General features: G+C 48.9%; 6 protein-coding genes across 6 annotated transcripts; 1 reads left to right on the forward strand and 5 right to left on the reverse strand.

Moving 5' to 3' along the window:
* Positions 1-297: 297 nt before the first annotated feature.
* CDV56_105101 (FAD-dependent oxidoreductase) lies at positions 298-1,644 on the reverse strand (the record flags this gene model as incomplete). Its single annotated transcript, XM_026758720.1, has 5 exons — positions 298-1,017; positions 1,085-1,188; positions 1,239-1,342; positions 1,399-1,536; positions 1,616-1,644. 5 exons carry the CDS (start codon positions 1,642-1,644, stop codon positions 298-300), a joined length of 1,095 nt encoding a protein of 364 aa, XP_026612978.1.
* A 1,489-nt stretch (positions 1,645-3,133) lies between these two features.
* Positions 3,134-4,210, forward strand: CDV56_105335 (uncharacterized protein; the record flags this gene model as incomplete). The annotated part of the gene is made up of 2 exons (XM_026758954.1): positions 3,134-3,526; positions 3,596-4,210. 2 exons carry the CDS (start codon positions 3,134-3,136, stop codon positions 4,208-4,210), a joined length of 1,008 nt encoding a protein of 335 aa, XP_026612979.1.
* A 1,368-nt stretch (positions 4,211-5,578) lies between these two features.
* On the reverse strand, positions 5,579-8,122 carry CDV56_105521 (MHYT domain-containing protein; the record flags this gene model as incomplete). Its single annotated transcript, XM_026759140.1, has 4 exons — positions 5,579-7,021; positions 7,103-7,288; positions 7,353-7,917; positions 7,968-8,122. 4 exons carry the CDS (start codon positions 8,120-8,122, stop codon positions 5,579-5,581), a joined length of 2,349 nt encoding a protein of 782 aa, XP_026612980.1.
* Positions 8,123-12,002: 3,880 nt separating this feature from the next.
* TRX1 (thioredoxin family protein) lies at positions 12,003-12,412 on the reverse strand (the record flags this gene model as incomplete). Its single annotated transcript, XM_026759607.1, has 2 exons — positions 12,003-12,306; positions 12,384-12,412. 2 exons carry the CDS (start codon positions 12,410-12,412, stop codon positions 12,003-12,005), a joined length of 333 nt encoding a protein of 110 aa, XP_026612981.1.
* A 1,249-nt stretch (positions 12,413-13,661) lies between these two features.
* Positions 13,662-16,040, reverse strand: CDV56_106104 (uncharacterized protein; the record flags this gene model as incomplete). Its single annotated transcript, XM_026759723.1, has 1 exon — positions 13,662-16,040. The coding sequence occupies one exon, from the start codon at positions 16,038-16,040 to the stop codon at positions 13,662-13,664; it is 2,379 nt and encodes a 792-aa protein (XP_026612982.1).
* A 7,800-nt stretch (positions 16,041-23,840) lies between these two features.
* On the reverse strand, positions 23,841-24,827 carry CDV56_106732 (translation initiation factor eIF2B subunit alpha; the record flags this gene model as incomplete). The annotated part of the gene is made up of 1 exon (XM_026760351.1): positions 23,841-24,827. One exon carries the CDS (start codon positions 24,825-24,827, stop codon positions 23,841-23,843), a length of 987 nt encoding a protein of 328 aa, XP_026612983.1.
* Positions 24,828-25,190: the final 363 nt, after the last annotated feature.

Consider the following 25,190-nt stretch of genomic DNA (forward strand, 5'->3'; position numbering starts at 1 on the left):
ATTCGGGCTAGGCCAAGCTGTTCAAAGGGCAGCGGAATTGGAAAGTTGTACTAAGTGTTTTAAATTTGACAATGGAAAATCCGGGGAAGCTTCGCTCATCAGTGATGACGTCGACATGATGATGACTCGACGATCTGTTTTCGATCTGCCGCAGCACATTGGATTGTTTCTGGGTGTTCCTGGATTCTCAATTGTAAATACACTTTTCTCTTCAGCTGCAAAATAGTCAGTTCAGTATTTACTCTCTGTAGCTATGTCCTTCAATTATATACATTGTTGCGACCGAAGTTGTCCTTATCACAACTTCGCTTTACTCTTCCGCTGCAAGACATTACTGACCAATTTGACCGCCTCTGCGGCGCAACCATATGAAGCTTGATATCCAAATCCTCCGTGGCCATAGTTATGCACGACTGCCACCCCGTCGATCCTCTCCGCTTCAATGCGAGTGCCACCCTCTCTGAGGGGCCGCAGTCCGACCCCGTGCCGGATAATGTCCAGTCCTTCAATGCCCTGACCCTCTTTAACGAGCTGCGGGCACAGAGCAATTGCACGCTTCATGATCCGAACTGCTAGGTTAGGGTCGGGCAATGGATCCCACTGGTTCTTCTGATACGAGCCGCCGATGATGGTCCCGCCGCCAGCGGCTCGAGTCATCATGTAGACCAGCTCGTCTTCACCGTCATCGCACCCAGAGATAGAAACCATGGCTCCAGGATCGTTGCGGACGACAACGATCTGGCCGCGAGCCGGATACAGCTTCTCGTCACATACTCCGCCCAGCTTCCTAGACGAAAGACCGGTGCAATTCACGACCACGTCGGCCTTCTTACCGGAGTGGTGAGCGCTTGCAGCTTCTGCAACGTGCTTGAAGACGGCTCTTTTGAACACCACCCCGTTCTTTCGGCATTGTCCGACAAGCCAGGGGAGGTAGACGGCGGTGTTGATACAGACCGAGGTGAATTTCTGCGCATTATCAATACCAGGGGTTAGCTGGTCGGCTGGTATGCTTTTGAACTGATACGAACATCGTCAGCCAGGCTCGTCGCAAGTCAAGAGGCTTTTTCAAAGAGTCAAAACCTACGTCCGGAACGACATCTTTGTACCACGGATTAGGTTGCACTAGCTCGGAGAACCACTGGCCAGTTGGTGATCCTTGGTCTTTGACACGGTTGTAGACGATCGTGTCTGGAATAGTCAGTTGGGATGTATTACTTCGTTAAGCGCTGGAGGCCTACCTTGGAAATGGATCCCGGCCTCTGGGTGTTTCTCAGTCAGCTCCTTCAGAGCTGGCCATGTTTCTCGTTCCCACCTCTCATGAGGACTCCCGGATTTCCCCACACTGTCAAGCGATCAATCAGTGGAGGAATTCCAATTCGAGCCCAAAAAGATACCTACGGGAGATAGTTGGCTCCAGCCCATGGAGAACAGTATTCGATATCGTAGTCTCCAGGCATATGTTTGGCCACTACGGTGATGCTGTTCGACGCATCTTGAGAAAGGAGATATGCAGTAGTGAGCCCTGACACTCCAGCTCTATTCACTTGTTGTCAGCATGAGATCTCCACTAATATCAGGGTCTCCAGAATCATGGATGGCCGCCGAACCGTCATACCCCAGGATCACAATGGTATTTGTAGCCATTGTATCTTCTCAGTTGAGCTATTCGGTGATATACTAAGCAACTGTGAAGCAGCAGCAGAGGAGTAGAACAATAGAATCTAAGGATTTCAGGGAGAATGGGACAATGAGTCAAAGATATAGGTACTCATCTCCAAGCGGGGTCTCGGTACTATCTTCGTATCAGGCAATGCGAGAGGGAACCGATTAGATAAGAGATTGTCACCTCGCGGCGTAATTTATGTATTGTTGACTCGTAACTGAAGCATTTCGCCTTGGTTTCGGCGGTGTATGACCGGGTGTGGTGCCTTTCCTATTTTGGCCGCGGAGGTCCGGGCGCTTGTGCTTGTACGTGTCATTCGTCCAATCAGTGTTTTGATAATTTAAAAGTTTTCGATCTTTTGAATGTGTTGTTTCAACTTCAATACCAAGCATTTCAACCGCCATTTCTCATTGATTGCACCTATCATACAGCTTTTGAGGAACTGAATTAATTAATAGAGCGGTTAGCCGCCTCCTGGTAGTTGTATGTCCATTAAACAAGCACTTAGCCGAGGACCATTGAATCAGACAAACAAAGTATTGAAATCTTGTTGTATTCGCGAATACAACACATTTCGTCATTGAGGAGATTTTACGTGTCAGCCACCAATCACCAGGCGTCGCCGGGCTCACCGCCTCAACCTCGGCCAGGGATTCCTTTCCACTTCTGCCACTTTTGTTACGTTTTCCTCCGCAAGTCCGTCCAAAAAGTCTCGCCGCGCGTGTTGTATACCAGGGCTATCTTCACCCCGTAACTATTGCTTCATTCTTTTCTTTTCTTTTCTGACCCCACAAATGGGCTGTTGTCGTCTATTCACTTGCGTCCATATTCTAGATGATATAGACATTTTATCTTCACTTCTCCTTTTCTCCTCCCTCCTCTCTCTCCTCCTCCCCTTCTTCTCAGTCCTTCTCCTTCCACAATTACTATCTTTCTCTCCCTACCGCTCCTGTACGTTGATCTATAGGATCAAACCGACTATGGCACAAGTAATTGCACCAATGTCTCCTCTACACCATCTGCCAAGTCCTTCTCAGGGGCAGTCCTTGGTCAGAAAGACTACAAGCAAATTGCAGCGAACACAATCCCAGTTTCCCCCCAAAAATTCGTCTCCAAAGCCAGCGGAACCAAAGAACTCGGCTCCAGAAGAGCAGGCTCCAAGGAAAGAAACCACCAAAGGATCAACCTCAGCGGAGTCCGATTGCGAGGAGTTGACACCGAGGCAACCGGTAGCAAAGATTCGCAGCAAACAAGCAGACACAGAAAGCCTCGAAATTCCGTGCCTCAATGAGCTAGGACTCTATGCTTTCCCTACTAAGGGTGATGGTAAATTCTCCCTACCATTGAGTCCCCAGACCTTTGACTTCCCTTACTTGCGTTCATTCTGAGGCATCCTTGCATTCTATTGTCGTCTCGTACTAACAGTTTCCGTCCCCAGGCAACTGTCTGTACTACGCCCTGTCCGATCAAATGTACGGAAACCCGGACCATGCCGACCAGATTCGTCTTCAGCTTGCGGATCATATTGCTGCCCACAGAGATTACTTTATACACTTCATAGTCGCCGCCGGTGGAGAGCGGAGAGCTCCCAGACGAGCAGCTGCGTCCAGATATTCTTCTTCTTCCTCTTCTTCGTCGGTAAGCCCGGCACCTCCCTCGTCTGAAGACATCGAACGCAGCTTCGAGTCCAAATTGGAAGGATGTCGAAAGAATGGCACATGGGGTGGCTCCGAAGACATTCAAGCATTTTGCCAGTCATTCAAAGTCGACGTTCGCGTCTACAGCACGAAGGGCATCCAGACCTTTCGTGATGTTTATGCTCCGGGCAGTGAGGAGAGGGCAATTCTCCATGTTGCTTTTCACGTGAGTCAACTCCTTGTATAGGTCGTCGATCTACATTGCGAATATTCGACTAATCTTCTCGCTTTACAGGACTTCAACCACTACTCTTCAGTACGGCATGTGGATGGCCCTCATACTGGACTGCCGCGCATCCCAAATGATTTGAAATCAGCTGATCGGTCTTCAAAGACCTCGCCACCTTCCTACGCTGGAGCAAAGCGCTCTGCTGATGACAGCGAGGATGAAGACCCCCGCCCGGTTGTTCGCCGCAAGAAAGTCCGAGTGGGAGCACCAGAGAACAAATTGACCATGAAGTTACGTAGTCGGTCTTCCTCGCGAGCCTTGTCTCCACCACCTGCTAGCACAAAGCGCTCCGCTCATGAGACTGCGGATGAGGATTCTCGCCCTACCCTTGGAGCAAAGCGCTCCGCTGATGAGACTGCGGATGAGGATTCTCGCCCTGCCCTTGGAGCAAAGCGCTCCGCTGATGAAAGCGAAGATGAAGACCCCCGCCCGGCTGTTCGCCGCAAGAAAGTCCGAGTGGGAGCACCAGAGAACAAATTGACCATGAAGTTACGCCGGTCTTCCTCGCGAGCCTTGTCTCCTTCACCTGCTAGCACAAAGCGCTCCGCTGATGAGACTGCGGATGAGGATCCTCGCCCTGCCCTTCGAAGGAAGAGGCTCCGCAGTCGCATTAGTGCTTAAGGATTAAGGCAGGTCATGCAATCATGAACCGTGTGAGCTGTCTCTTTCCATCAAAGTTGAGCACTTCATCGATTTAAATAAGGCGGACGATTACCTCTATCGGCTGTTCGACGTGAAAGTAGGCAACAAGTGGCGCTTGCCGTACTTGATATTCTTCATCTGCATTGCGTCCACAACGAACAAGTGACATTGGCCCCGTACCAGGCGGCGCATGGCCTCTACTACGACATCAAACCCGTGATTCTCCACGCTCACGGTAACTGGAAGGGCACATTGCCCCGACACATACACACGAATTTACGACATTCCACATTACTGGCTTTCTATCACCTTGTACTCATTCGCATTGGGAGCGGGTTGGGTTATTTCAGGTTGCTTCGGAGCATAAATTTCACGCTTGCTACTTAGCGCTGGGCGGTTATTCTCATCATTCGAGTTGCATATTTCAATGATCTGGTTATCATCGTTGTCCATTCTGATGGCTCTCGATTTCGCTACGGGTTTTACTGCATCAACATACGATACCCCATGGCAAGGCGTTTCTCCGGTTCTTCTGCTTTTCCCCGCATTGGGTGTTGTCATAATAAACTGGCTTGGCTGGTTGAGCGAATCTTGTCGATTCATCCACATACTTGAATTAAGCATTTGAGGGTGCCTGGTGCATTCCTCCTTCGGATAACCTTATGTTCTACTTTCCTCCTTCGGATAACCTTATGTTCTACTTGCTTCTTTTCAAGGAAATAGCCTTCGATTCGGCTAGTGTGAATAGTCTATTCTTGACAAGTAGAGAATGTGAGCTCGAGCAGCAGCTGTGCCATATGCAAGGTTCAGAACTTGGAATCGTAGAGATTTTGACGTGTACAACGGGACTGATAGTATGCCTTTTTGGCATATCAATCTCACATGAGGGTTTGATATCATTGAAAATACATGTAGGCTTGTACTGGTTTCCTTTGAGATATCACGATGCACAGAACAAAGGAAAAGTGAAGCGCCTCGTCATACATCAATCTGACGAGCTTGTCCAAGAGATATCTATGTATCTGCTCAGAATCCAAAATATATATGCATGTCCCGTCATGAGTGCTGAGGTTTACATCTCGAATTGTTCGTTACCTGAGCCATGCTCGAGACTCATTTCTCGTGCACTAGCAGTCAACGGGTCCGTACCGAAGAGCGTCAACTATGCGATTTCGTGTTGGGCAAGGGCGTGATGATCTGCTAGTGATGGCGTCGATGTCCGTTTGGCGCGTCAGATCAAGGGCAGGCTTGTTCTCGACTTGACTGACGAGCCAAAATGCCTGAGCTCGTTTTGCTCATTCAAAAGATCGAGTTCAAGATTGATTGCGGCTGATTGGACTTTATATCTCAGCCAACTGTCGAGGTTGGTTGGAACGTATCTGGTCTTAACCGTATCTTAGGGGAATAGCAGAGATTGTAGAGCTCGTCCACATACGTGCCGGAGGCCGAGTCGCCAGCCACTACGGTAGTCTGCGAGGCATGCCGTCCCAGTGTGGGCTGGGTGGACAATTCAGCGAGTTTCGCGATATCCACCTTCACTTCCTTGCGGACAGTGATCTCTCCGAACGGCAAATGCTCCGTGAGAGTCTCCTGGGATATTGCGCTCATCTTATCGCTGGGCTGTTTGTGGTTCGGCCAGAAGCGACGAAGAGCACGAACAGAGGGTGCGATTTCGGAATCGGTGGCTGAACTGGAGCGGGCGTTGGAATAATAGAGCTCTTGACTTAGCTCCTTTGCGAATCCATCGCCTCCGGTGAAACCGTCGTTCACTTGCTGCTGCACTCTGAAGAGACGCAGAGGCGTGAAGGTGAAGTCCGGGTTGGAGATCTGGGTGTCCAGCGTTCCGACAGCGCAGAATGGAAGAAGGATACAGTTGCTTCCGTCAGAATGCCTTGATGGGCGACACGGGGCAATAAGAGGGCGTGCCGAGAATCTAGATGCTGAGTTGACATCAGGTGGCATGGCGGACGAAAGGTTCTTCATCGCTTGGATCAACTGTTGGCGAAACTCATCAGCTTCCTTGTAGGCGCGCGCCGTCTCCGACGTCAGCCACTTCAGGCACGTTGACACGGTCCACCCTTCCATGTGTGACAATAATTCCAGATGAGTAATTTGAAGACGTTCCACCGGCAGGGATGAAGACGGTAACGGGTTGCTGACGCCTTTCGCAGTGAGAACTTCGAAGTTGTCATGAACAGTGGGGCGCATGACAAAAGAGACCAGATGAACTCCTGGCTCGAAATTCCGACTGGAGGTGGCATAGTCTCGCATGTCCCTGAGGTGAGCGGCCAAAGTCGTGGACGGTATATGGATACGGCGAGATAGCACAGGGATCACGTTCTCGATTGTTGTAAATCGAAGCCCTGACGCTGCTAGACGGGCAGCTTCGTGCTTACTCAATTGCCGGACAGTGAACATCATCTGACCCTTATTGGCATGGAGTCGAGAATATCCCATTGCCCGAGAAAAGCGCGAGACTGGTGTCGTAGTAGTCAAGATGTCATCATACAGCACACCCATGTCCTGAAGAGGCTGTCGTAGTTCCTCGGCCAGGTCCTGAGCGGTTACACAGAAGTGTTGTTTGAACGACCCGTCAAAATTACCTTGCATCTCCGTGTCATCGTCGGTCGCATCTCCTTTTGGGGTGTACTGCTGTATCGCAGTTTTCTCGGACTCGATTCGACTTCTCATGAAGGGAACGACATCCGTCACGAGTTTCCAGTTTCTACTTGCACGAAATGCCCAGAGGAAGGCTGAATGCGTCCTTGTGAGATCGTCGTCGTTAAAAGTCTACCAAGTAGCAAGGCAATTAGTATGATTCATGGTTTCATTGAACTCATGTGCTGGGGTCCTCATCCGCTGGCAACGTACCTTTCCACGATAACGATCCACGATCTTCCTACTCGGAAGACCTGCATGCGGAGTCACCATGACCCTCCCGGCTGGGTCGAAAAAGGCACAGCTCAAGACCACTTGGCGGGCCTTTGTTCTTGATCGTCTGCGGTCTCCGCCGGCCGCGATGGCACATGCTGATAGAACTGAGCAGGAAACACATGCCTTATCACGTTACCTCATTAGTTACCAGGCTGCCCGTCGTTGTTGATAAATGGAGACAACATACTAGTACAGCACATATAATGACAGTTTGGCTCCGTGACAGTTGGCCACCCTGCTTGACGGACTGATCATGTTCTTTGTAAGACGTGCCAACCGCAGCAGTCCAGTGCATACCGGAGACAGCTATGGCAAGTAGACAGCCACAGATTCCCCGTCTCCACCAACTGTTCGTCCATGTAGCCCTCCATCGAAAGAAGATACCCAGGCCCGCAGTACTGGCAAAGATGGCGATGATTGCGGATCCGACAATATGCGCGACCTTGTAGCTGCATTGGTAATTGGCGATACCAAGCTGGCCAACGTAGTGCATTCCACACACCGAGCTGCCCGTGAGGACACCTCCCATAATGATACGAAGATAGCTAGCCTTTTCACTGGCTCCTATCGCGTAGAAAGCTGCAAGCAAGACAACTACGGGAAGGATGAATGAAACTCCTGTGAAAGTCACGCTATACACGATCTGGATTTGGGCTGCTCCGTCACCGAGGACGATTGCCCTATTGCCAATGAAGTGCATACACCAGATGCCGATGCCGCCCATAGTAATGGAGGATGTGAACAGAAGGTACCTATAATGTGAGACGATTAGATAAAACAGTACTTCGAGCAACAGCCATACCAGTTATATAAGCCGGCCCTCGACGTCTGTCGGTGAAGAAGTTCGAGGGTAGTCGCACATCCCATCGTGCTGATAACGTAGGAGAGGACGATGTAGCCTGCCAGATAAGATACGGCGACGGGCAGCCCGTCAGGGTGATCATCTGAAGCCGACATTCTCAAGATTGAGCAAGATTAAGGAGTGACTTAGATTGGAGGCGACCTCATGGAATGATGTGGGAATTTTCAACGCATCTCAGCCCGTACAGATGGTCAAGGAACGGCTAGAAGGAAAAACAAGGAGTGACTGAAGGAGCAGGCAAAGAATGAATAAACTTGACAGTGACGATCAGATCGTCCATGCGGGGACCTTGAAGTGATGGGAGTCAACTATATGACATGAGCGATTCCCATGCTTCCTATGTGCCGGTTCCAAATTGCGATTCCTGCAGCCTCGGGGAATTGGGACAGGCCAAGTATCTATATGGGGCTCGCCATGACAAGGGCCGCTCTGATGAAAAGAGGCAGCCCAAAGGGGACCGGTCCATATGTCAGGGTCATTAGCACGAGGGGCCATCGGCGAACACTAAGAACAGGACTGAATAATGCCTTGGCATAAGTTGGCAGATATCGGTACGACCGAATCGAAGTAAATCGTAGCTAGTCAGCTGGTGATTGCTGGGAACCAGGAAAGTTGCCAGAAATGGATCTACAGATCGGATCGTATTTGGCTAACGAGGGAACGATGGGGCACAGACTTTAATAGTGCTGACTCCAGGCCTGGCCAACGAGGCAAGAAATAGCCTCCAAGCAGGCCTCGGAAAAGAGCGAGGACCAGGAACCAGTCAGCTGGGTTCATTCCATTGGCCAAGTCCATACTCCGTATTAAACATTAGATGAATTGTTGCCAGCAGAAGGCCAGGAACTCAGGGAAAGGGCCTCGGGTCGGAGCTTTTGCCAGAATGGCAGACACCTCCAGACCCGCTAGCATCATAGTTCAGCTGCGCCATGGCCAGGTTTCCTGTCCTTAATTCATTTACATAAGTTTTGTTGACTGCGTGCGCAGAGGGTGGGACTCTGTGTGTATTTTGAGTCCTGTGTTCAAAATGAAGGTGTGCCTGACTTGGTTGACGATGCATGGCAGTCAGTGAGATTTTTTTTTTCCCCCAGCAGATAAGGGAAAATTGAAGAAGCTAGAAACCATTCAAATCCTGCTTTTCGTTCTTTGTTGGCTTCACTTGAATCTTATCGTGGGCCAGATCGGTTGATGCTCGTTGTGTTCCACACACGGACGAGGAAGAAACTTCTATCCCATGGTTCCATGGCTTGAGGGCCACGGGCTGATGCACATGAGAAATCAGATACCTTTTCAGGAACCTGTCAAATGATTGCAGACGTTGTGGAGACGGAACGACTCGAAGCGCGATATGCTGTAGTTGTACGGAGTAGCTACTAGCAACTAGTCTAGCGAGGCCGCCTAGTCTTCGACGGTTCGACCTCTTAGATGGCAAAGGATTCCGAGCATGTTCCCAGCAGGCTGGCTGGCATGGTCGTATGCAGCCGTGAATAAATGAAAGCCAGATTGAATGAGTCCAAAGCCGATTGACAATTTGAAATGAAGACTCAACTAGACTGTGACTGTTGACTGTATTCAAATGCTGGTGCCGGAGTCTAAGCGTGGCCGAGCACGAGAGAGAGATCACGATCTACGCTAGTCCATATCGATCAATCGATCGAGATCTGGTGCCTTTAGGTACTTTTCGAAATCTGAATTCCAAATCATCTCCCATCACCAGGAACAAGATGGCCGGATCCAAATCAATCTTGACAATATGTCCAGACTCGCAGTCACAGATTCCACCTTCATGATGCTATTCAAGGGCATCATCCACCTTAAACGCGGCTGTCGAGATGACATATTTTGACCTGTTCCACAACATACACCAACACAGCTGAATGGTGGATTCTCCTGGCAGTTGAACAGCTCGTGCCACATGAATCTTATACACCCTCCAGCCCGAGTTATCACCGGTCTTCGATTCCTCATGATCGCTGGTCGTGCAATCTTGGGTGAAGGTTTTCTATGACTGAGTACCCACTACCGACTTATTCTTGTGGAAGGTTTGTTCCTGCGCTTCGTCTCGTAGATAGTATTATTGTCTATTTCAGTGTCCTTGACCTAAGTATCCTCTGGCTTTCTTGACTCAAAATATCGATTGGAAGAGTTTTTATGACCAATAATGGAGTCAGTCGCTCAACTCAACAATAATCGCACACTCCACATCCACTCACGTCAGGAGGCAATCTCATCTCGTGTCACCTAGCAGAGCAATACAATGAGGAGCTGTCAGCAAATTGGCTTCCTACTATAGCTACCATGATATTTGCAGATTCACATCTCATCGCTTTGAGGCATGGTTTGAAAGACCCAGGCCACGATAACCGGCCCTCCTTTGCAGTATGAATATAGTTCCGGAAGGATCCCTCGCTGAGCTAGGAAGCTGGAAACAGAAAAGGGGCATGGAGCGTCCTGCCCCAGTATTACATTATCGTATCATTCGTATGTGATATATACGCCAACTAAGCGAAGTATAATATATTGAAATGTGGAGATTAAGCAATATGTGATACTAAAGTCTACAGGAGCCTGCATATTTTCTACCTACAATGTCTGATGACCGGGTTCCGACCATGACACCGATATCAGAGCATAAACTCTATACTTCTCGAGAATCAGGATTACTCTTAAGCTCGAGCCCATGTGGCTTTGTGGAGCAACCCGGCTATTCTGAACGCTCATCAGAAATGCACATTTTTCCTCCCATACGCAACATATTTAGCTGTATGTGAAGATTTCCACAAGACAGATTCTCTCAGGAAGAAATGAACACCCACGCCCTGAATAAGATACTGCTCCCTCATAGACAATAACTCCTAATGAGTACAAGTCCCAAGGCAGAGAGCAATCTCATCCTCCATCAACATGATGTGGCCGGGCCAATAGTGACAGATTGTCCCAAACAGGCACCTGGCTCAGCTCCAGTCCCTCCGCATTGGAGTTTGCTATCATGACTCTTCATCGCATTTCTCAGTCCCTTGTTCCAGCAGAACTACCATGTTCGGTGGTAACCATTTCCAGCAACACGGGTGGCCATATGATTCAGTACAGACACCGTTGTTTCATTATCATAGGAAAGAGTATGTTGTCATGTCTATATTCGCACTAAGCCTACTACCCATATCAGGGCTACTATGCCTACCCTTCCTTGCTCGGTCCTTGATCTCCATATCAAGCCCTTTACGAAAAACATTAGCACTGAGAGTGTCTCCCTCCTGGAAAGATGAATAGCAGAGCGCGAGGTATGCTCCCCGTTGTCGAGCGCTGATATCAATACTTGGCCAACGGGTTTCTGCTTTGAGCGGCTTTTCAATCCAGAGGTATGTCCTTATCAGCTTAACCAAGCGCTGCACTGCACTCACATAACCCCTGTTTCTTGCCGGAAGTAAAAATGGGTTCATTGTCTACAGCTTCCAGCGCAAAATGGCGTCTGGTCATACATCCACCAAAATATACATGGGTCTGTTTTGAGTCAGGGTTTACATAATTCTAGGTGGTTGTTCTTATGAAGGCAAGCTACTGTTCATCTATTGCATTAAGAGATTGTTATGTAGTGGCTGTCGTCGTCGAATGAGCAGAGCCGCTTCGAAAAGGGTTCAACATTACCCCAGGTAGATGCGTCTGCGAAGCCAGGTTAACCAAGTGACGTTACAGCGTGGATTGTTCAAGGAGCAGCAGAAGAAGAGGGCCATAATTAATAGCTTATGCTGCATGTAGTTATAAACAACTCTGTTCGACTTTCATCGTCTCCAGGAGCGCGAGTCCCAGAAATCGGTCCAGTCCCAGTACGTAGCAGACTTGATTGCGACAATGGCATCGCGACGTCTTCAGATGCTTGAGCACCAAACAACGAACAGATGATATAATGACCAAAAGTATTGTGTCAAATTTCCTTCATGATTATGTATTTACAACCAAAAACCTCATCAAATAAAGGCCTTAAGCAGAGTGCTTTCTGATAGCAGCCTCAAGGGCAGGAGGGTTGGCACCAACAACTTCGTCAACCTTCTGGCCGTCCTTGAAGAACATGAAAGTGGGCATAGCACGGACACCGAGCTCAGCGGCGACGTCAGCAAGCTCGTCGACGTCGATCTCGTAGAACTTGGCGTTCTTGAAATCTTCCTGGGTGCTGAAGCGCTGGAAGACGGGAGAGATAGCCTTGCAAGGACCGCACCAGGTTGCGGAGCAGTCGACAATGACTGGGCCCGAGGCCTGTTGGACCTTCTCCTGGAAGACCTTGGCGCTGTAAGTGGTGTCAGTAGTCTGGCAACCAAACAGAATCATCCAAAGAGGGTATATCAGAAGTGCGAGAAAACGTACTCAGTAATCTTCTCGACGTTGTGAGACATTGTGGATGTAGGTGAAAATCGGGAAATTGGAGTGGAAGAAAAAGCTCGTTGGCTAATGGAGGAGAAGTGGTTGCTGGCGGGGATACGCGTGAACGACGACTGATGCAAGAATGTTGAAGCGACGACGACTTTGCTTGCCGATCGGAGTGATGTAGATATGGTCCTGACGGAGGAGAGAGAAGTAGGAAGGCGAAGAGAGGCCACGGTGAATGATTTAAACACTGTGGATGGTCAGAGTATGGTTAGCTCCGGGATGAGGGGCTCAAGGAGGGGCACAAGCTGGGATTTTGTAATCCCCGAATGACGTTGGGCGCCTCCCGGAGACTGCAGGATGAATAATCAACAGCCCAGTCCCGTCACAAATAAAACGTCTCGGGGGCTATGGAAGGAACGAGGTGGTGGTGGCTCAGAATCACCTACTTGTGAACGACCCGAATCCCTCGACTCAAGATGTATATGAGAATGGATTTGTCAGAGTACGAGCTCAATTGATGATAGTGCACCTTTGCAGTAAAATCAACAATCTATTGGCGGCTGGTGATGCGATGCAATCTAAGGTACCTGTTGTGTTGCGCTGATGAGGTGAGAAAACGGGTTCTACTAGTTCTGGCTTAACGAAGCTTAAAGCGGCGCCCCCCAGATGACGTGATCCCGCTGCTTATGAATCGGAAACGGTCTGGATCAGCTGGCAGCCTCAGGCATCAGGAATCACAGTCAGTTCTACTCCCTACTGAGTACGATGGTAGGACACAAGAGAGATAGTCTCTGCTAGCTTGTACAGTTGGGTGATGGCAGATATTAGACATCAAATCGGTACAACGGTATGTGGGATGAGGAATATCCTGGGTATAGATTGCAGTCTGCATCTCCGGGTCTATCTAGAATAACAAATCTCAAATTCACACGGACATTGTTCATTTGCAATCGAGGCGAATCCAACCAACTCGCACTCATTGGGGGTATCAACAAACAAAGTAAGGTATCTAACTCAAACCTCCACTCAATCAAGTGTTGGCATAAGACTAGCGACGGGGAAATATTTATACAAAAGAAAGACAAAGGAAATGTAAGGAGCGGCAAGAGTATGTACTCATGAACAACTTATTAAACACTCAATATAGAAGATAGATCCAGAAAAGAGATATACCGGGTAATTGCTTGACCTTTCGGCGGGGTCGTCCATTGATGCTGCTTCCATTGAACACGTTCCTGGCGGCGAAGCTCTCAAGAACCCGGGTCTGGACATGTTTCAATATGCGCGACCATAATTCTCATCCTTCATGTATTCATGTTCGGATGGATGTTCTTCAATAGGACTGACTTCCTCGTCGGCAGATATGGGGGACAGTGACTGGATCGTCCTCAGCAGAAGGCCTTCGTTTGACTTGGGCCGAATTGTTGGATTCACGACAACGGGCCTCTTGGCAATCTCTGAATGCCAGGTTTCATCTTGCGACGGCGCGCGGTTCACGTTGAAATCCTTCTCTTCCTCGTCAAGGACACTGTTGCTTGGTCCTAGGGTGTCATCGCAGTCCCCCTCGAATCGAACAAAGTGCTCTTTTTGAGGCATACGATCCCCGTTGACAGAGCCCTCGCGCTCTTCTTCGGCGTGGTTCTGTGACAAACTGACACTGCGCTGGATCAGATTGCTCTTCCTCTGAGAAATGCGACGCAGAAATTGCCCTGACATCCAGGATCCTTCTGAATCAATCGACGCTAGTGATTGTGATAATGGCACATTGTCTGCATCATCCTCTAGACTTTCGCCAGCCCACGAGCGATGGGGGGTCTTGCTCGCATCCTGGAGGTCGGATTCTGAGCCAGGAATTGGATAGTGAGATTCCACATTCAGATCGAGCCTGTCATTTTCTTTCCCAAATCGATCGGAGGGCTCCTCCGGAATTTCAGGAGATTGTAGGCGCGAGTCCGGGGGAGACAGAGGCTCATCGCCAAAGTGTTCAGTGAATTTGGACTGAGAGCGTTTGATGATGCCAGATCGAAGGAATGGTTTTGGAGGAGCGTACGGCGGTGGCCCAGATGACTGAGTTGACACTTTGAAGAATGATTCATGTGACGTATTGGAGAATTCTGAGGACTGATCATGGAAACGTTCACGATATCTCCGCTTGAGACGAGAGCTGCCGCGTCGAAACAGTGAAGCCAATGCACCCCCCCGCGTGCTGCTATGGTCGGAAAGACGCCTTTCGGATTCGACCGTTCTTGAAACGTCCGATGTGGATTCTCGAGCCATGCCATATACCTGGGAGGAAGTGGGACTACTCAGCCCACGCCTGGATGGAGATGGCGACAGGGTGGTGTGTGACATTCCCATGTCATGCGACGGGGTAAAACTCGGTCGCTCAGCTAACTTGAACTTTGTGACAGAGCTGTCATCGAGGTTTCCAACGACGTGGACACTTTCAAAAGATGCATGACGACTTCGCTCCTTGGAAGCGTCCCGCAACCAGGAGCCAGCGGTGTCGCCAGATAGGAAAGTTTTCGTCTCGTCATTCTTGGACATAGTCCCACTACCTGCACAAGTAGATTCAGCGTTCTTGTCGACAGTGGTCCGGCCTCGGTTGGTAGCGGACGATCCTTGGTCGTCACCGTGTTGGAGTTGAGACTCATTTGCCTGCTCCTCTTCCCTCCTCTGGCGTTCTGCGCGACGTTGCAATCTGCGACGTAGCCTTTCCTGTTCTTCGATCCTTTGCTTCTCCTTCCGGCGACGATCCCTCTCGAGCAGCTCCCGCAATGCACTTGCATCGAGACTATCAGCCAATGCGTCCACGCGCTGCTTCGAGTACAACTCCTCTTCCGAAAGTGACAAATTCAGGGCGTTCTCCTTGCGGCTTGCTGCTTCTGCTGATTTCTGACTCCTGGCAGTCGAGCTACGGGGCGCTTCGACATATCGAATGACGGGACGGGGGGTCCAGGCAGCGAAGCTGTTGACCTTGAACGTATACGATTCAGCGAAATCAGATACAGACGACGCAGCGGAATCGTGCACAGGCAAACTAATGTCAGAGAGGTGGCGGTCGGACCGCCGGCTCTGAGCTCTAGGAGCCCGTCGTGTCTCGACAGAGATTCTCTCACCTGGCAGTGTAGTGGACCGCCGTGGTATGTCAATGGGCGTTGAGGCCATTAACCGAATCTCCTGCTCCCGTACGATTTCGTATGCCTTCCGCTTGCTCAGTTTCTTCTTCAGGACCGCCGGGCCCTTATCGTTCTGCTTCGACTTCAACAGCGAGCCGTTCCGAGAGATCGAAGATAGCTGGTTGCGGTCCGCACTAGGATGAGAGGTGTACGACTCTGGAGCTCGGTCTATTTGTGAGTGTAAGTTTGGCAGCTTTTTGACGGGGCAGGCTTGCTCACGGTGCAAAGATGATGGGGGGTATGGTTGGGCTGCTGGTTGAATGGATTCATCGCGGAAGGAACTTGAGGTATCTTCGATAGGTTGTGAATGGCGGTTCTTTTGACGCTTGGACTGTTTACGAGCCGGCTCTCTGCCCACCGAGGAGTCGACGAAGCTGGGGCCATTCTCGTACGACGCTTTTATATTTGCGGCATCTGGGGCACCTAGCTGGATCGTATGCCGCTTGTTTTTGCGACCAAACGGCCATATCGCCATGGCGCCAGATCAGCTAAGTCCCTTGTTCCCTGTTGGCGACTCAAAGGTTGCTTGGCGGTATTTTTGTCGAATACAGGAATGACGCGAATGAATGAACTCATTTGGAGTCATGGGACGGGTGAGACACGCGATCAATGGGCGAAGGAGATATCCTCGGGACGTGTAGAGAGCAACGACAACAACTGGCAGATAAATGAGACTGCATCGACGTTCGACTGGTATTTAGCTTTTCAAGAGTTGCTGTTTGTCACGAGGTAAGAAAATTGAGACATTCAAGAGAGTTGGAAGTAAGAGGATGAGAGGAAAAAAGGATAGTCCGGCGTAAGGAGTCAGGTGTGCTGTCTCAAAGCAGGCAGAGGGATTCCAAGTCCAGTTGGAATAATCCGCAGCAGAGAAGAAACCCTCCCCAGGATGATGTACGGAAAACTTGGAGAGCTATATCAGCACTGTCGTCACTTTGAGGCAAATTCAATAGCAAAGCCAGATGATCCGCCAATGGAGGCGGCGCCACATGGAGTTGCAGGGAAGTGAGAAGTTCAATCCAAGGGTTGAGTTGAGCGAGTCAGAGAAATAACAGGACGAGAAAAAGGGAAACAAATGTCCATCAATAATAGTTGTATGGGTGATAGTTTGATAGAAGAAGGGGAAAAGGAAAAAGGAGACCCAAGGACTATCTACCTGAAAAGTCCAGGCAGCGCAGACCACTAGGTATCTACTACACCTAAGAGTCTAGGTACGCCTACAAAATAATAGCTGGGGGGCGCCGAGACAAACAAACCGCCCTTTTTGTTCGTCAACCCGGAGGATCGACTGGGCTGGTTAGCGGTTACACCAACGGCAGAGGACCACTTGAACCAGAGAAGGTATCATTATTATCATTGTTTTGTCGGCATTCGGCTGGTGACTGATCCATACAGATTTTCGTTCTATCTCGTTGACGACTGAGGTTATGCCTACTGAATTTTGGATGCATCTATCCGCTCAGGTCCCTACTTTCTTATTCCGTTCAATCCATTTTTCTCTCCTGGATTCGAGGATTCTTTGAAGACGTTTGTCAAGTCAATGAGTCCTTAATTACTGTAGCAAAAAAAAAAAAAGAGAGAGGTGATCATGAAAATTTTCTTCAATGTGGGGAAATCCACCGCCAGAGCGGCCACATGGACATGGACATCGACGCCCAAGGACCCCCATTCTGACTGTGACCTCGGGCTTGGACTAAAAGAGTAATGGTTGGTAAGGTACCTGCCTTAGGTACTGTTTAGCACATCATCAAATTGAGATGACCGAGAAATGAATCTTCTGAATGATTATTCCGTAGTAGTATGATGGAGTCTGTCAACACTAATCAAGATCCTATTCTATATGATAAAAAATCTATCTACGCAACATCTGCAGTGTGTCTGACAATAGGAATACCTAGTCCGAGAACTGCGCAGGTACCTAGGTTTATTACTTTGTAATCTGTATGCGTTGTACCGACTCCACACTACATCACTTATTCTTAGAAACAGCCTCCAGAGTACCTATGTGATGATTGTTATTACTTGAGGCCGTAAAGATCCAGGATGTACCTAAGTCGTAAGACGCTTGTAACCTCTGGAAATTTTGTTGTTATTACTGTAATCTGAATAATCTGAATAATCAGCAGTCACCACTCAACGCAAGACACCTTATTAATCTTTCTGTCTCGGACAAACACGAAAGCAGCAATATCGCCTTTGGAAAATACGAATTAGCCTCTAAATCGTTGATCTCGGCCTCAGTGCGGATCGACTCGTGTTTGGATCCTGGCTGTTGGCGAGTCGTCAGGATGAAGAGTGATGTCACGGCAAACTACTCTCTCGGGTGGCTAATCTATTACTGCGTTCTACCATCTATGTCATCGCAAGGAGTGAGACAGAACACTAAGACAGACTAAGATAGGCACTCGACATGGGCGTGATTTACTTACATGAGTTGAATGACGATCGACAGCCTTGCTGTGGTGCTGTACAGATGCGAAGGGAACGACGCTTGTACAAGAAGAGGGCCCATGGTGAGTGGAGATTCTTGACATATAGTACTGACAAGTGACTCAAGCAATCCTTCCGGGAAAGATCGCGATCTCTTAAGTAGATGAATCCAGAGAACGATCTCGGATTTTGTGTTACCTTTCGCAACTAATGAAGGACTGGCGACACTGGCTTCATAGTACAATCTGAATTCCTACGCCCTACCACATTTTTAAAATAATTTATCAGAGATCACTGGTCAGCGAATTTCCCCGACAGACTGCGGGTCGACAGACTCGACACTCGACACGGGTCTCGGATCTCTCTTTCATTCCTAACACTAATAAGTACTGAATAGGCATTTCGTTGGTGTGATACTTTCAGATATGGACTATTACAGCACACGGTGTGGAATGGAAAGACATGAGCTTCACCCAAGGGACGATGATATGACAACTGAGGGTCTTCCAACTTCTTTATTGAATGCAACCGTCCAGGTCAATCATAACTCATAATGACCTCGTCCAACGGTCGAAATTTATTGGCATGACTTCTTTCTCCAGAGATCACCTGCAAGGAGGCCATTGGATTGTTGATGTCTCAAAGTTGTTCACTGAAGCTAAACATTATTGATTACAATGAGAGCGAATCACAATAGGGGCCGAGTCGAGCCGGTGGAGAATTTTCAGCCACGAAATTGACAGTTGACTTTGTGGCTCTCAGCCCGTACGGTCGAGATAGTCTTATCAATGGAGCAGAGTTTCTGACTGATCATGAATCAATACTGGGCTTGTTGAAAAGTACATTGCCATTGTCAGTAAAGGCTGCAGTGACGCTACAAAAGGCATGGCTATATATTCCACCATGCTTTACGAGAGCACATACCTCTCTACAGCTGCATCTTCAAAATTGCTCTGGTGTTCTCCGTACATATGCTCTGAGTCCTGCACTCCCGTCGTGGAGACAGAGCTCCACTTTGACAGATTCGAATTCAGTACTCCGTACCTCAACTTGCTCAAGACGGGCCCTTGCAGTTGCTGCTCTGGTTCAGCGTCATTACAGGCACATACAGAAAATACCTGAGTGCTCCAGAGGTTCCAGACTCCAGATTCCAGAGTCATAGACAATCTGCCAACCAAGATCGAGTGTTCCTAAGAATCGAATCAACATAGAATTAATAAAATCTTGACAAGGTGCCTCAAAAAGTGCCACAATCAATTCAAAGACAGTCTTCAAATCTCTTCACTCGACAAGCTGATTGCAAAGTCTCGAGAGCTCCCTCAGAACCCTTGTGTATCGGCCGGGTCTAGACAACTTCTAGCACCCGGATCTTAGACAAATGAAATGAGTGGATATGTATGTGTTCACTCCTTGGACACAACCAAAGATGATACTGCGACAATAATTTCAAATTTTCAACTCTCTCTTGCGCAAACATATGGAAGTCTTATCCCTCGGCTACGCTCCACATACCTCAGGACTTGCAGTCAGATATCCAGTCACGATTCCATCATAAGATCCTCGTCGTCGGAAGAAGCAGCTGTTCAAAGAAAGTCTCAAAAAGCTTGATTATTAACACGTTCTCCAATTGTCCAGCCGACTTCAAAGTTCAGACTCGAGGGTAACAGAAGTCTATCACTCGTTCCTAAGTCAATAAAGTCATGATCGGTCCTACCAGACCTTAAGGGTCATCTTGCATCCACCCCGTAGTCAAGCAGACTTCCGGTTTAGATTTCAGAGAGGATTTCGAGAGGAAATCGAACAAAACTGACAAAACGATCTTGTGATATGTCTAGATGATAGATGGCAGTCATTTTCCTTCTCATTTCATTCCGCGAGTTTTGTGGGTCTACACGGTACACCCCCGGCTGTCCAGTATGGCTGCTATCTGTGAGGACTGTTACGGTACCTTACTCCATACTATGTAGGTAGATACTCCGTACTCCATGGGCCATCCACGTTGCAGAGATAAATCAAAACTATGGTATTAGTTCTAGGACCAATATCCTAATATGTCCCATGAACTGCATCCAAATAGTGCATCTCCAGGATTATCATTAAATGAAAACGCCCTACAGCTCAAAATACCGGCCACATGCATAGGTCGAGGAAGCGGAATTAGAGCCGAAGGGAACCACGTTTTTGTGCAGAATTTACCAAGGTAAGGTATGAGAACAGCGTCCTTGACGTGCTCCAATGGTGTACGGGGCTGTCCTGCAGCTTTCCAATTGCACTGCGCTGGGGAATGCAAGAAGGTGATGCTCGATAGTCAGGGAACCGACAACAGAATGCAGGAATGCAATGTCAGAATCTAATATACATACATCAGGATGTCCCCGACATCATCTGGATACCGTCGATGATTGATCCAGAAATCAAAATATCAGAACAAATACCTGACTTCAGTGACAAGGTCGAATTGACACATTTACCTAGATATTCGTAGGGAGGGAGCCACCCAGGCAAGAGAACCTTACATCCGTGACTCTAGCAGCAAGACATAAAGTACATATACATCGCTGGCAGCAGTAGACAACACTGACTGATAACGGCTGCGCTAAGATCCAATGACATCTCAGACAGATTCATGAATCCAGCAACCACCCCACACGTGGCGCTTCAAATGCCGTTCAGAGGATTTCGATGATCGAGAGGCTTCCATTGACAGGGATATACATCCGAGATGATAACACTAGACAGCTATGATCTCCGGAGTATCGATGTATGTTCTACTGCGTAGCCCGCTTCCTAAGTCGATTTGGTTCACGTTCCAGAACACGATACCGACGGCTCACGTGTCGACTGATAAGTCTTCGGATCGACCAGGACTCGTTGTGGTATTTTTGGCTGCCGGCCGGATTACTCTTAGAAGAGAACTCTTGTTTTTGTTCTGTTTCTGAGTAGTCCATTTGTTGTGGGAGTCGGATCGGGGTTGCCAGTGACTCGGCGCTCATGGTTTGTCAGGGAAGCTCGGCTGCGCTTAGTGTATGTGCGGTCAAGGGTAGGTGATAATATGACAACGATGCTCCAGATCTTGCAGACTGAGGGATCTTGTCTGAAGCTGCGTGAGCTCTGTTGGGATTTTTTGGTTCTCTTCAGATAACAGAAAGAGGTGCCAATGGACAAAACAATGTGGACAATTAAGGGAAGCATCCGCAAATGACGCGTCTGTGGATGATATTCAGATGCTAAGCACCAGTAGGACGCTCAAATCAATTGATTTCATTCAAACTTTTGTTACTGTTATTACCGCACCGAGGCTCTGGCCTACTGACTGGTTGTGACTTGTGAGTCGATGAGGAGATTCTATCATCTAAAAGCATTTCGGTACATGCGGCCCCGACGTAACCTAAAAGCTTATGAGAATAGGGTCCTTAGGTCCCAACTTCATGTTTTGAACAGCTCTTAACTTCATGACCATGAAGGAAACCCATCACGTCGAGTCGGGGGGTATCGGAATCTCAAGAGTTAAGAGTCTGGATGGAGGGGTGATGGATCATGGAGGAGACAAGGACCTTACCACAGCCAATAAGGGACTGGAAATGCCTGATTCTAGCACGACAAAGCCCTCTGACCGTCTGACGGGGGCAGGTGCTAACTCCACTAAGCGGGGCAATGCACCCCCGGTCAAAATGGACTACCGTTTCTACTTTCTAGAAGGATAATCATCGCTGGGTCTAACAGTCAAGTGACACTCATCGAGTCTTGGGTGTCAGGAGACACTCAGGATTGAGTAATTGTTGAGATCTTACCCGCGGTCTTTTAGACATCTGCTCTCTTAAAGCTCAAAGCCGCAAGCCCCGATAGTCTGACAGGTTGGTTTGGTCACGGCAATAGTTGCAGGGATTCAATGGACGGCCGGATTAGGTGGCAAAAGACCTGCCAATCAATGTGATGACTATCTGCATGAGCCCGATCTGATATGAGTTGAGAAGGCAAAATCGATCAGTAGATAGTGTGACCTGGCTCAGAAATCAGTCAATGACACACAATGGACGAGTCAAGGCATTGAAGAAGCCATCCACGATGCATGTTTGCTCCCAATCAACTCATTCTACTATTTCACCGCATCGCTTTGGTAGTCGTCTACTTACACCGCTCAGCTTCGACTTCGAGACTAGATAGGGCACATCAAAGGAGGCTTGCCTTTAAGAATACCTTCGCTCTCGCCGGTGTCTATCTACCACACCTTGGTGCGCGCCTATGCGGCAGATCAGTGCATCATGTTCGTTTGACCTCATTAATTTCTCAACTGTATCATTTGCCTTGGGCCTGAATAACCCTAGTCACTCGCTTGATGTACCTAATTGCATGTTAGCTGGATGGAAGATATCGACTTTATCTTTTCTATTGGCCAAAGTCGACTCGGTAAGTGCTACAGTAGGTACTGTAGCCCAACATGCACACCTTACTCTACCTAGAGGGTAAAGTCATTCATCTCACATGGTCTTAAAGACCCGATAACCCCGCCTCTCCAATTCCGAAACCCAGCAGGGATCTCCTTGTCGTTCCGAAGAAAAGGATCACTGCTGATACTACCTTTTGGTCCCGATTCCTAGTGAGATCGAATCGGGAAAGGTTGTGCGTGATTCGCATATAAGTGTAAAGACAGCCCCCTTCCACCCCATGCCTGACTTGTCTCATTCCTAACCTCGATTCATCAGCCTTATTATTGAGTTCCAGTCTGGCCCTGCATAAACGAAATCGATCTATGGCTTTCCTGTGGTTATTCGTAGCGTTCGGCTACCTCCTACTCTATGCCTTCGCCTCGCTACAAGCGCTTCAAGTACAGACGACGCAGCTCAACCGCCTTGTGGGTTGATTCGGGGCCGAGTCGCACGAGGTATAATGAATAAGAGTACATGATGATCATTCTGGCACCGCTCGTTCAAACCCTGGTTATCAAAGCAGCCTCTCCACTGGTCTATCGCCATGCAAACGAGCAGATGCGAGACGACATACCCTTGGCCCAATGCCATTGCCGGTCGTTCAATGTGAGATCGAAGGAAAATCCGAAGGGTGTCAGGGAGTATCCGCATCTATAGCACTCCGTCGAGAACATGTGATAGCGAGAGGGTGTTGTTAGTGACTCGGAACTCGCTCGACACTCGTTGATGAGAACATGTATATACGACTTGATGATTATATGAGCTTACGAAAGATTCGGTGGCCTTAACAGCATTTGAGCCAGAAAGATGCTACCCTTCGTTGAAGATTTGAAGCCAAATGGAGTCCTCCGAGTCTGTTACGATGGATAATCATGGTTCATAACAGGGAGTATGACTGATATGAGGCCTCACATTTCGGAATTCAGAGAGCTTTGCAAAAGGTCCCATTCATGGCTTCCTGCTGTAATTGCTCTTGATATTCAGGTTTCCAAAGTATAGCCATTTGGATTTTATTGGCGTAGAAGCCTCTGTGAGGCCTATGCTGTGGGGTCAGCTGTAATAAACTACTAGGAATAACGGCTTGCGCCGTAGTCGATCGACCTTCACGGATCAACACAGGCTTGAGAAGGAAACATAGTGGTCATATACTTTGGCAACTTACATCCTGGCCAGATTACTGGACAGGTGCAGATGGTTCCTAGCACCCACATCGGTCATGTGGTGTGAGCACCACACATGGACCGCACGTACAGGCGACATGCCAATAACGGCACAGGACAATTCGATGTGGCCTTTCTAGCCGATCATTTGAGTTCTATTGGGAAGACCGTACGCTGCAAATACTTTTCGTCCCAGCCGCATAAACGCCTCGCGCCTCTAACAATCATCATTTCCAAGATGCGTAATAGAACGAAACAAGATCAAAACCATATCTTGATTAGTTCTTCGCTGACCGCACTCGGCGTCAACACGCCGCTATCCGTGATCAAGGCGGAAATCAGATGCGGCGGTGTGAAGTCGACCACATCAGAACGACCCCCGCCTTTCGAGCCTGGAGTCGCCTCCAGAGAGCCAGCTCCTGTTGTCTTCTGGGATTCGGCCGGCCGTTGCTTGGCTTCGTCTGCGATATCTTCCTCTGTCTTGAAGTTGATAACATGTTGCTCGATAGGAAGGTCATACTGTCCAAGAGGGTAAGACCGGACGAACTTGTGGCTCTCGGCAACCACGTAGAAGGGCTTGCCCATTGCCTTTGCAAGAAGGCCAATCTGATATGTTCCCATCCGCGAGACAATTCCCCCGTTCTCGACCACGCCCTCGGCACCCACAATCACCATGTCTGCCTTGCCAAGAGAATATGCCACCGCCGATTCAGAAATTGTGGCCACGGGTACACCCTTCGCCCTGAGTGCGCGCACTGTCTCCATACCCTCTGGCTCGGCACGAGTGTTCTCGACATCGCCATTGGCCGACGAAAGGACGTAGATGACTCGGAAACGGACAGCAGAGGGCCCGCCCTTCTCTCCGGCTGCCGTCTGCAACAACGAAGCGACGACTCTCGATCCACCGTTTGTAAGAACCGTAGATCCGTCCCGGATGAAACCTCTACCGAACGCAGCAATCTTGTCTCGACTTTCCTTTGCTCGCCGAATGAATAACCGACCGTTGGACAACAGATGTGCCCTGATCGCGTTGAAGTCGCCCGCCGGTCCCAGCTGTCCGGGCCTTTGTAGAGTCGTAATCAGGTATCTTTGGAATAGATCGGTTCCGGCCGAGAGACCGATAGGGTTAGGGATCGACTTCTTCAGGTGTGCGGTGGATTTTTCCAGCAGATCGAGAGTCTCTGATATCGTGGATGATGGTGAGTGAGTGAGCAGTAGAACCAAAGCCTCAATGGCGGCGATGGGCATGGTCAGGTCTGGATCAGAGCGTAATAATTCATTGTATGTCGCGACAATGCTGCCGACCAGGTCAACTATTGGAATATTTCGACTCTTGTGCAAGATGCTTACTCGAACGGTTTCGATGGGTCTGACATGCTTGATGTGCTGGTCGCCATAGCGCTTTCTTTATTAACAGCCGAGAGGATGGAGCCGGCACAGACAGAGAGCAGTTTTCGACTTGTGCCGCGTTTTTGGCGAAATGTACTCCGTGCAGTCTGCTGAGCTGCAAAGAGTCATCAAAAGAAACGCGGAGTGAGTGTTTGCAGTGTTTGCATATTATGCCCCTCACAAACGGCCCTAGTCCGCTTCTGGTTGCCATGTGAGTGCGTT

The sequence above is a fragment of the Aspergillus thermomutatus genome (genome assembly GCF_002237265.1).
Source record: "Aspergillus thermomutatus strain HMR AF 39 chromosome Unknown NODE_147, whole genome shotgun sequence".
Lineage (NCBI taxonomy): Eukaryota > Fungi > Ascomycota > Eurotiomycetes > Eurotiales > Aspergillaceae > Aspergillus > Aspergillus thermomutatus.